Genomic DNA, 11,399 nt, shown 5'->3' with positions numbered 1-11,399 from the left:
AAAACTTGAAAACTTAAGAGACTTAATTTCATCGATCAGGTTTATTTACAGTTTAGATAAACAATCAAGGACTGCTTAACGATAGTGGTCAACCTCAGGGATACCAGCTCCAGAGTATTGAACAATGACACGACCAATAGAGCTAACCCACTCGTCCTTCTCTTTTTCCGACTCAGCAACGAGGTACGTGGGAAAACCATCAATATACATTTTCAGTGAGTAATCTTTATGTATATCATCCACTGCGCTTGTGACAACCTGGCACCGGTCTACGTGGAATACACCACGAGGCACAGCGGTTGAGGTGACATCTGAGGGGTTCATGAACCACACCATTTTGCCCTGTTTCAATACAAACCAGCGACGTCTCCAGAATTTGAGGTACTCACCTTGTTTTGACAGCCACCCAACTCTCTCTGGGTCGACCCAGAACTCGATGTTGTTGTAGTCGGATCGCCTTGGCGGCGGACTTATCATTTGCAGGAATCTGTCCATTGATTGGAATTTTTAGGAGAGAAAGTTGAAGGAAGAGTTTATTTATTATATGAAGAGGTTTGAAGAACTAGTCTTTTATTTGTTTCGCACGTCTTTGAAATAATTAGTTAATTCGTTATACTAGTTGTTATACGTATATGACGCTTTCTCATGGTTAGAATACGTATTTGTTTACTTTTGATTAAAATAATAAAATACCCCTCATAAAGAATAAACAAAGGTAAACAAATGATCGAAAGAAAGGGATTGATTATATACGTGTGCTAAATGAGGTGATGATGACGACAATATTATGATAACCGGGATTTCGAATTTATGGTCTATCGTGTGGCGGAGCCAGAATTTGAAACCAACAGAAGCGAAAAATTTCAGCGAAAAATTTCAGCGGGGGCGAACGGGTTATGGTATAAGGGAAGCTCGAAATTTTTCAAAAATTTCAACTAATACTTTTGCAATTTTCATCCGCCAGCGGGGACGAGCGTCCATGCTAGCCCCCCTAAGCTCCACCACTCAGAGTCCATTCAACTATTATGCTAAAGTTGAAAAAACCCAAAGTTTTTAGTTAAATGTTCGAACTTTTTTCAAATTTGCCTTATGAAATTACTCGTTTGTCCCTGAGATTTTTCGCCCCCTCTAACGGGAAATCCTGGCATATACGATCAAGAGTATCTACAAGAATTTATAAAGTATAGTAATTCGTGCTAAAAATAACGACAATGCGAGTATTACATCCGTTAACAAGCCGGCGTTAAAAATAACACAACAAAAACATACAGTTACGAATGTATGATGAAAAAGTGAAAGTTATTTGTAAAATCGAACATATTATCGTAAATCGATATACCAAATACACAACCAAAGACTAATTAATTATTTAAAGTTGATAATGACGAAATTCACTTTGATTAAGGACGAAAATCCTGGCTCCGCCACTGCTAGTAATTATGAATTTCAGGCGTCCCTGCGCCGGAGTGCTGAACAATAACACGGCCAATAGAACTAACCCATTCTTCCTTCTCCTTATCCGAGTCAGCAACAAAATACGTAGGCCACCCGTCAATATACACAACGAACGAATGCGCTTTATGGATTTCATCCTCTGCACCTTTAACAACCTGGCACCGTCCCACGTGGACTACGCCACGTGGAACGGCTATCGGTGTAACATCAGATGGCTGCTTAAACCACAATAGCTTCCCTTGTTTCATTACAAACCAACGGCGTCTCCATGTCTTGAGGAATTCGCCTTGCTTTGATAGCCAACCCTCGCGTTCTGGGTTGAGCCAGAATTCGACGTCGTTGTAGTCTCGTAGACTTGGCGAAGCCGGGCTTATTGCTTGCCACAAGCTGTCCATTGTTTTGTTTGGTTTGGTTTGGTTGAGATGAGAATATGAGATAGTTAGTTGATGGAGAGTTTAAGGAAAAAAGTTTGAAGAAAAAGTCTTTTGTGTTTGTGTTGGTGTTTCCCACGTTTGTTTAAGAACTTTTAAGTAAGCATGAGGCAGTTATAGCCTTATAGGACAACCTTTCATAGATGGAAAAGGATTATATTGCGTCTTAGATGAGTACTAGGAGATAGTAGCGGAGGCCGGATTTATAGTTAGAGGCAATGGTAAACAAAAAGTGGCTCGGACTGGTAAATTGGACTGACCCAGATCGACCGGTCCAGAGCTGATACATACCGGTCCGGTCTTCGGGTCCCAAAAAATATAGTGACCGGTCTTAGGTCCGGTCCGGTCCACATTTAAAAAAATAACTTAATCTGCATTGTAAAGTGGTACCGGTCCGGTCCAGCCCGATAAAAACCGGACCTATAGAGTTCCGGTCCAGTCCCCGGTCTTGGGTTAGGTGGTTAGCTGTTCCGCGGGTTCATCCGGCCTAGCCCGGTCCGATTTTGAACTAGTGAACACCCTTAGTTAGAGGGATGAAAAATTCCGACGGGAACGAACAAGTAATGGTATAACGAAAACTTGAAAAACTTCGTAGATTTTAAATAAAACTTGCGAATTTTCCCTTTGTCAGCGGGGGCGAGCGCCCTGCTAACCCCCCATAAATCCGCCACCGTTAGGAGAAGAATAGTTGTAAAATATTACGATCGTGTCGAGGGGATTTTAAATTTCAATTCTACGATTTATCGTTTAACTATTACGTCTACTAATTAAAATTTCCATCATACACTTTTTTTTTAGTGTAAAGGCAGTTGCATGGGTAAATATTTAAAATCGGATTATGAATGCTATATCTCATGACTTTATCAGCACAAATACTATTGTACAATTAGTTGTACAAGAGTATTGTACAACCAACCAATTTAACTGAGTTTATATGTATTTTTCTCGAACTTTTATAATTTTTCTTTTGTATTTTAATTTTTTATTGTCAAAAATTAAAATATAATTGAGCTCATATATATATTATTTTTGAATTTCATTATAATTTTTTAAGTTCAGTATTTTTATAAAGGAGCTCGGATTCTTTTAAATAAAGCTCATAATCTATAGGTTTAAACTCAAGTAAACACATTATAAAGCTCGAGTTTTATTCTACACAACTGGTTGTATAGTCTACTTAATGCTTTATCAGATAAAATAGCTGACGTCTGCTAATTTCCGTCTCATAATGAAATTTGTAACAAATAAATAGATGTGTGATTATTTTTTTTCTAAGTTTATCTTTTCGGATAATTAAAAAACAAATATTGACCAATTTGAATTATACTACATTATCTAAAATCTAAAATATGATTATCCTAATATAAGTGAATGGTAACTAATCATTAATTTAATTTCCTTGACTTCTGACATTTTTCTAATTCGTGTATAACAGAAGAAAACTACTTTTTGTTTAGAAATAATTTAATTTCCTTGACTCTTCTTCATTACTACAAAATGAAGAATCAAGGGTCGTAGACTTGTTCTCCGTCTATCTCAACCATTTGTTTACCTCGTAATCATTTTTTCTCAGACGCCGAAAAACGGAAAAAGATGTATTGACAATTCTTCAGACCAGTTTCTTGCTGATTTGGTATAAATTCTGAATTAAATGTGTTGAAATTGAAATGTACATAGCAAATTTTTGTTTGCTTTGTATATAAATCTAAGTTACACATTCTGTTTCTGTAATGATATACTCTACATTCTACACCCAGGGAAGTTTCTCAGGTATCATCTTGCTCATTTCTGACATCTACGCCGATTTCAGGAAATCAACCTGTTGAGTATTACACCTCTCTACTTCGACATCTTTAAGTTCACATAACTTGCTGCATGCTGTGGAAGTACTACAATAGAGGCGAGAAAATGACGGTGAATAAATGGTCTTGTACCTTTGATTTTGTGGAGCTTGAATTTTGCTTATAATCGACTATTCCAGATATTTGGATTTTGGGATACTGAATCAGATTCATCATTGGAGACAGTTGCGGAAAAAACGAACTGCCTGTAACATTCAGAGTCGAGTGAGTATCTGGACAAATAAAAATCTCAACACAAGAACTTATATGAGACGGTTTTAACCAAATTTAAATGACAATAGAGTTGACTTCACATGTGAGACTGTCTCATATAAGACTAGTTAAAATTCAAAACAATTTAGGTATGGTTTCCAGAATAGACCTGCAGTGCAAAGGTAACATCGGCTGCATCGATTCTCAAATTTACTTTTTCTCCCTTTTGAGACCGAACAAATTTCAGTAACCCCTGTGCAACCAAAACTGAACATTCTAAATCATCCGTCAAAGTGGACACTTTAAATTGAATTTTATGGTAGAATGATAAATTACCTGGTCATTCAAAGCCTTGCACATACTCGACAGCTCGAAAATGCCTACTGAACGTAATTTAGCAGATTTGCATATGGCTTCATAAGATTTATTAAGCTGCATGTTTAACACACACAAATTAAATACTCCGCTTAGTACTAGAATCATCCTTCCATGTTATTGATTAACATACACGAGGGATCAGATGCTACCTCTCCAACAGTTATCTCCTTTCTTCCCTCGCGTGAAAGCTTAACTGCTGAGCAAAGAATGATCTGTTGCCAAAGAGTGTAAACAAAATTAATCAAATTCTTAGTGTCACTGAATTACTAGGCTAACAGACGGGAATGCTCTAGCGAAGATGTAGTAATTACGAAATGAAATATCAAAATTAGAATGCCAAACAAAAGTTACCTGCTGGTGTTGAGGAAGAGACTGAATGGTCTCTACTACAGGGGATTTATAAGTCTTCGACAAAGCGAGTGCCATATGATGGATTTGAACCTGTAAGGAATACTCTATTAGCCAAGCTGAACTACTCCTAAGAATAAAGTAGGCAACGTTCTCCAAGACTCCGAGTACTTACTATCGATTTCTTATTTGGGAATTTAATGAAAGATTAGGCTACAAAAAAATAAGACAACGGACTTCGAGTACTTACTATGTCGATCTCTTTAGAAGTTTGAGCAACTGGAATATTTTCTTGGTCAGAGGAACCATCTTCATCTGAAGATATATTCACATTGCTTGCAGATTCTTTAATCTCAGATTCTAGCATATCAATTGCACTCCTGAAAGAAAAGACGGTCTTGGTAAGATTCGAAAATATTTCAAACTTCTTGCCAGCGAGAATAGGAAAAAAGTATCAATCAAATTATTCGGCTGTCTGCTGTCAACGTCTATAACTCAGACACAGCGAACCGACTTTGAAAAACTTCCCAAGAGTTACAGAATTATAGTAATGTCATCAGTCATTAGAAGCGTTGGCCAACTACATACCTGCAGATACATAGCGCTTTCCTCATATCTCCGGAAGCAGCGGCAACTTTCTGAAATCAAAATGGAAATATCAGATGTTTGAAACAGATAGGACTTTTCTTCACAGCAAACACTTCTTAGCAGTTTAATAGTCAAGATTTCGGTATCACCCAAAAATGATATCAACCACCTAAGAATGGCCCGTTACCAAGACAAAGATACTGAACGCAAGAAATACTCACTCTTGCACAGAGTTCTAAGGCTTGTTGTTGAAAGACCTGATTAGGAAGTGCCTGCACAGATAGTACAGAACCGTGTTAGGATACATGGTCTGGGCTATTTCGAGGCTTTTGCACCGTCTATGCTGTTTAGGACTGTGTCCTTCATTTATCTTACAAAGAGAGAAAGCACTCACCGCTAGCCTTCCCTGAAGGATCCTCTGGATTTGATCTTTTGAGTAAGCACGAAATGTCAAGACTGAAGGTTTGCCTGAAATCAAAGCAGCAAGTATAGTCAGCGTCATACAGGAAGAAGCGGTATTTTCTCACAAATCATGCTGGAATTCTATGGAGATAAAACGCTTAGTTCAGAAGGTCATAAATCTTAAACTAGCAGTCAGTACTCAGTACAACTGTGAAAGTAGTCTCACTCCACATATACACTGGCAATTGCAGATCTATCTCAAGGTAAGTAGAAGTAATGTGAGAAAAGGTTAAGAGCTTACAGTTTAATGATTGCAGTCTAGGAAGAAACCGGTCAGCGAGATCTATTGCATTAGCGATTCCTGAAACATGAGAACAATTAGGCAAAACAGATAAAGATCTAGTCCTTAAAATGCTTTGTACACAAATGTGAGAGATTGCGAGTATCAAGGGTAATCTCAATTTCAGAAATACCTATTAAGATAAATCTTGAAGATGGCAGCATAGTTAGCATAAATAACTCGTGTAGCACCTCACGGTCTCTAGTAATAAGGTAATCCAGCTCATCAATAATTAAAACCCTGAACCAATAACAGCAGAACACACTGAGCACGCCTGCACGCAGTTTAAAAGTTGTCGATAAATGATTAATGATCACAGGTAACCATCTTACATCATCTTTTTGTCTGGCAACTGCGCATCTTGAGTATATAGATTTTGTATATGCTTTAGAGCAGTAGTTGAACCATTGATTTTCTTCTTTGGTTGTATATGCTGAAGTATCTGCAATTCAGAAATTCAGTAACAGTTCATACAGAATGTCCTATAACCTTCAGTTGTAAGACCACGACATGTTTCTGACTTCCCGCATACCTTTGTGAAGATCTCTGATGACTTGGTTAATGAAGTACAATTCATAAATAGGACATCCGGCTGTTGTACATTTACCTGATCCGACAATACCATTTATCAAAAATGAGCACTTGAATGACTATAAAACACAGTATAAAACCTTGATGAATAAAGTTGCCCAGATCAAATCTATTAAAGATATGAAGACGAGCTTTAAATACAACAAAAAATCAACATCAAGTAAATTTCACTCAGCAAATCGGCATTGATAACTTGTGCTACAAAGTAATTTAGCATGACATGTGTCCTTGAAGCGTAATTAAAACCAACTTTAAAACTTCTTGGCACAAAAAAAAAACTCAAGAAAGTACTAAAACAACGAAATCAATGACAACACCAATCCCAGAGAAAATTCACAGTAATGCAGGTTTCAACACAACCCAATCGTGTAACTAGGGAAAACTAACTGTGTCATGAACAACCACCCAGTGAAAATCGCTGGTGCAAGCGCTGGTAGTCAAGGCTTTGACACGAACCAATTGAGCAAACAGTTTCCCAGTCATAACAACTTGCCCCAAATCGTCTAATAACAATGAAAACATCATTCATATCTACAAATGCATCCCAATATAAGGCTTTGACACGAACCAATTGAGCAAACAGTTTCCCAGTCATAACAACTTGCCCTAAATTGTCTAATAACAATGAAAGCATCATTCATATATACAAATGCATCCCAATATATAAGCAATTTCCTACAATATGAACGCTAAATAATCAAATAGAACACATGAATTCAGCAATTTATCGAGATAATCATACCTCTATAGACCAATTGAACAAAGTGTGCTTAACTTTCTCCATCACCATAGTCTTTCCAGTGCCAGGACATCCACATATATACAAACTCCCGGATTTCTCCTTCTCAACACTGCTCTTGCAGAAATTCAACACCTTCTCAAGCTCTTGCTCTCTACAGATCACACCAGAGGGAGATGTCGAAACATGCAACGCCTCCTTTACCACTCTCATCTGCTCGGCATCTGTATCATACACTCGAAATCATTAATTGCATCCAAGAATTTGAATCAAAATTCACACACAAATATAAAACTTCACTGATTTCATTAAAACAAATTTTGTAATCCATTTATCGAATAAAATTGAAAAATACTCGTATATCAAATATCATTCTCTTCATTCAGCATCTATAACATACACTCCAAATCACTAGTTGCATTCAACAATTTGCAATTAAATTTCACACACAAACAAAAACCGCGATCAATTTATTACAGAGTAACTAAATTTGAAACTTCACTGATTTCATCCAAGAATTTGCATCAAAATTCACACACAAATATAAAACTTCACTGATTTCATTAAAACAAATTGTGTAATCCATTTATTTATCGAATAAAATTGAAAACGCCTCTTATATCAATCTCATGTTCATCGTTCAGCATCTATAACATACACAATACACTCCATATTACTAATTGCATCCAACAATTTGCAATCAAATTTCGCACACAAACAAAAACCGCGATCAATTTATTACGGAGTAATTAAAATTGAAAAGCATCTAATATCAATCTCATGCTCATCTGTTCAGCATCTACTAACTTCGTTCCATTTGATTGTATACGTTTTTTAAAAATACGTATCAAATTGAACGGATTAAATATAATATATACTCCAAATCAGTAACTGCATCCAACAATTTACATCAAATTTCAAACACAAACAAAAATCTCAATTAATTTCATCAACATAAAATTAGCAAACCTCTCGGATTCCATTTCGGCTTAGCGAATAGATTCGCAGACGATTTCTTCAATGGCGATCTACTCGATGTCACCAGTTTATAATTAAATTCCTTCTCAATACCCTATCAAATCCAAAATTAAAATCATCAACGACTAATGTTTCTAACAAACACATCAAATTAATACACCGTCTGTTCTATTTGATTGTTTACGTTTTACAAAATACGTAATTAAGAAACAATCACTTAATTGTTTCTCAATATCTTATCAAATCCAGTAGATAAATTCGGACACAAATATATCATGCCGTTCCATTTAATTGTATATGTTTTTCAAAATATGCTCATTTAAGACGGCACTATCCGTCTTAAACTAACATTAGACCGCGAATAATACGTTTTGTGTTCCAATTGATTGTATACGTTTTTCAAAATAGTAGAGAAGTGAAGAGACTAACATTAGACGGCGATCTAGGACTAGCGTTGGTACACCGCCGCGGCGACTTCGAAACCGACGGCGGTGTGACTGGAATCGCATCGTCTAACTTAGAATTCGATCGTAACTGTCTCTTTCGAGGAGTTGACGACTGAACAACAGCGGTGGAGGCGGAGACGGAGACGGAGGAAATATCAGCGGAAATCGCTGACGCGGAGCGAGTAGGGATCGCCGGCATTGTCAAAGTAGATAGTATAAGGTGTGTGTGGAGAGAGATAGAGAGAGGAGGGCTGTATAGTTGTAAAAATGGTGTGTTATTAAAGGAATAGAAATGAAGAATAGCGGGAAAAATGTTGAAAATGGAGGGAGATTTGTGAGATTGGTTTTTTGGCGCGAAAGAGTGTGTGTGTGTTTTCAGTGTTTGCATCGCCTCCGCTTGGGTCGCTGACATACTTTGATTCTTTTCTTCATTTTTTCGTGTAATAACAATGCGGGTTAATCCAGAGCGACCCGATTCAACTCGTTTGTTAGGTCGGTCAATTATGAATTACCCCATTTATCCACCCAAACCTGATTGACTGGGTTACTGGCCTTTGACTGGGGACGAGTTTGGTATGGGTCGGTGAAAACCGACCCTGAACCCATCCCCTAACCTGACACGAGTCTTCAAACATTAAATTTCCCTTAGCCAAGCATGACGTTAATCAAATTTGTCAACATGTCGAGTTAAGGTGTGGCCTAAGTTGACTTGGAGGACCCGCCCTATAGTAGGGTCGGGTTAGGGTTGGCCTGGTCAGGCTCGTGATCATCTCTAATCTACAAGATGATCTTATGTTGAAACAAGTTATTTACGTACGAAATAACCTACTCTATTAGATTCGGTTAGATTTGTTTACAGCGGTAGTAGGCTCAGAAACTCCCAATGATTTTTTAGGGTTTTCTAACGTGTGCCCTAAGGACACATGTTAATAATATAAAAAAAGGAAAGATTGTTGAGAATATATCATGAATGAATGATACACAAACTCACATTTACCATAATTAGTCAAATATTCTCAACAATCTTTCACTACTTAGGGTACACATTTGAAAAATTTATTTATTAAATACTTTGTTAAAACTAAGACTGCAATATTATCTAACCACACAAATCTCGCCTGCTTTTCGAACCGAGAATATATAAGCACAAGTTTATCTGCGTTGTGATACCAACCTACTTGTTTAAGAGTCCAACTGTTCAAGCAGTGGCAAAGTCATGATTAACGACTAATTTCATAAGATGCACTGGAAAAAAATTCAAAAGATTTAATTAAAAATTTCGAAAATTTCATCTGCCAAAGGAGGGGAGAAAAAGGGAGAGGCGGCCGCTCCTGCTAGTCTCCCCTAGCTCCGCCACTATCAAAGACATTGAATAGACAATCTATAGTTTAAGCTCCATACATACAAAAACAATGAAGTCTTGTAATAATGCCAGTAAAATAAAACGAGACCATGCATGTTTATTAGTTTATTCTAGAAAAGGCGTGTCGATAGTTGATTGGCTTAGATGCTTATCTACGAGATGAAGATGTATATGGTCATATGGGGTACCTAACTGTTGTAACTTGTAAGGATAACAATGGATTTTAAATATAACGGGACAAGGCTGGATTGTTGTATTTTAAGTTAAGTGGTTATGGTCTTATGGATATGATCAGATCCTAAACGGATACGAATATGGATTATTTTATCGAGATCCAGATAAGATATTACAAATTGCCATACCATAGGCAATTTATGTTTTGTCTCATCTATATATATATATATATATATTTTTTTTTTGTACGTAAGGGGAGAAAGTCACGAAAAATAAAGACTACCGAGTAACTAGCTACGATACAAGCAGAGACGAAGCTACGCCTGGGCCGGATGGGCCATGGCTCAGGTGACACTTCTAAGAATAAGTAACATATGCGTAGGATGTTATACAATGAAATGAATATGGCATGATGGTTAGTGCATTAACATTCAGCCCCAATCGTCACACGTTCGAGGAGTCATAGTGAGCTTTATGAATGAATTTTACAATATTTTAAAAGGAAAGACCCATATGTTATCAAAGTGATATTTGTAAAATTTTAGTCCCACTTTAATTTATAATAAAACCGTCTAATAAAATCTATCATATTTAAAACCAGATATAAAATTTCCGCTCGCAAGTTGTAATATTCCATTCTATTTACTGTTTATCATATTGTGCCCAGAAATATAACCGGAAAAACACGAAACATGCAGCAGGTCGGTGGGAGTAATATCAGGGATGACAGGGAGTGGAGGCAGAGTCGGAGCAGTGGTGGTAACCCAACTCGCCTTCTTTTCCAACACAGCAAAGCTCTCAACTCATACTGCCCTTTATCTAATGGGTCCGTCTTACCATGCTTATTTCTACTTGCTCCGTCACACTTGTTTACTCACCTTTGATGATGAAGAATACAACTTACTCGATTAAGATGATCTTGGCCAATGTTGCTCATGTTGATATATACAGTATCATAGTATACCAGAGTTGATGAATTTATTTAAGTGAATCCAAAATTAATACGACACAAAAATTAACCCCTATTCTAAACTAGAAGCGAAAAATCTATCCCTAAAAGGTTCATCACCTTCATTTTCTTCCATCCAATTTATCCAACAAAACACCGATAA

The 11,399-nt window shown here is 36.9% G+C and overlaps 3 protein-coding genes across 3 annotated transcripts; all 3 read right to left on the bottom strand.

Moving 5' to 3' along the window:
- Positions 1–75: 75 nt before the first annotated feature.
- LOC141590466 (pleckstrin homology domain-containing protein 1-like) lies at positions 76–495 on the bottom strand. The gene has a single exon (XM_074411060.1). The coding sequence runs from the start codon at positions 493–495 to the stop codon at positions 76–78; it is 420 nt and encodes a 139-aa protein (XP_074267161.1).
- A 935-nt stretch (positions 496–1,430) lies between these two features.
- LOC141590456 (pleckstrin homology domain-containing protein 1-like) lies at positions 1,431–1,850 on the bottom strand. Its single transcript, XM_074411051.1, has one exon. It carries the CDS (start codon positions 1,848–1,850, stop codon positions 1,431–1,433), a length of 420 nt encoding a protein of 139 aa, XP_074267152.1.
- Positions 1,851–3,482: 1,632 nt separating this feature from the next.
- LOC141615631 (cell division control protein 6 homolog B-like) lies at positions 3,483–9,130 on the bottom strand. The gene is made up of 16 exons (XM_074433808.1): positions 8,734–9,130; positions 8,296–8,398; positions 7,330–7,550; positions 6,529–6,603; positions 6,329–6,438; positions 6,130–6,236; positions 5,958–6,017; positions 5,649–5,722; positions 5,476–5,526; positions 5,255–5,304; positions 4,917–5,046; positions 4,670–4,759; positions 4,468–4,530; positions 4,277–4,372; positions 4,110–4,193; positions 3,483–3,933 (listed from the first exon to the last, which is right to left on the bottom strand). Exons 1-16 carry the CDS (start codon positions 8,947–8,949, stop codon positions 3,901–3,903), a joined length of 1,563 nt encoding a protein of 520 aa, XP_074289909.1. The 5' UTR covers positions 8,950–9,130; the 3' UTR covers positions 3,483–3,900.
- Positions 9,131–11,399: the final 2,269 nt, after the last annotated feature.

Source organism: Silene latifolia, chromosome 1, assembly GCF_048544455.1.
Source record: "Silene latifolia isolate original U9 population chromosome 1, ASM4854445v1, whole genome shotgun sequence".
In the NCBI taxonomy this organism is placed as follows: Eukaryota; Viridiplantae; Streptophyta; class Magnoliopsida; order Caryophyllales; family Caryophyllaceae; genus Silene; species Silene latifolia.
The sequence above is the reverse complement of the archived record's forward strand: the minus strand, read 5'-3'. Positions and strand labels throughout refer to the sequence as shown.

Excerpts from the sequence above, each read along its gene's own strand:
- LOC141590466 (XM_074411060.1), bottom strand. The coding sequence starts at position 495 with ATGGACAGATTCCTGCAAATGATAAGTCCGCCGCCAAGGCGATCCGAC.
- LOC141615631 (XM_074433808.1), bottom strand. The coding sequence starts at position 8,949 with ATGCCGGCGATCCCTACTCGCTCCGCGTCAGCGATTTCCGCTGATATT. Across the intron at positions 6,604-7,329 it reads TGTTCAATTGGTCTATAGAG|GTAAATGTACAACAGCCGGA; the intron begins GTATGATTATCT and ends TTGTCGGATCAG. Across the intron at positions 5,047-5,254 it reads AAAGCGCTATGTATCTGCAG|GAGTGCAATTGATATGCTAG; the intron begins GTATGTAGTTGG and ends CTTTTCTTTCAG.
- LOC141590456 (XM_074411051.1), bottom strand. The coding sequence starts at position 1,850 with ATGGACAGCTTGTGGCAAGCAATAAGCCCGGCTTCGCCAAGTCTACGA.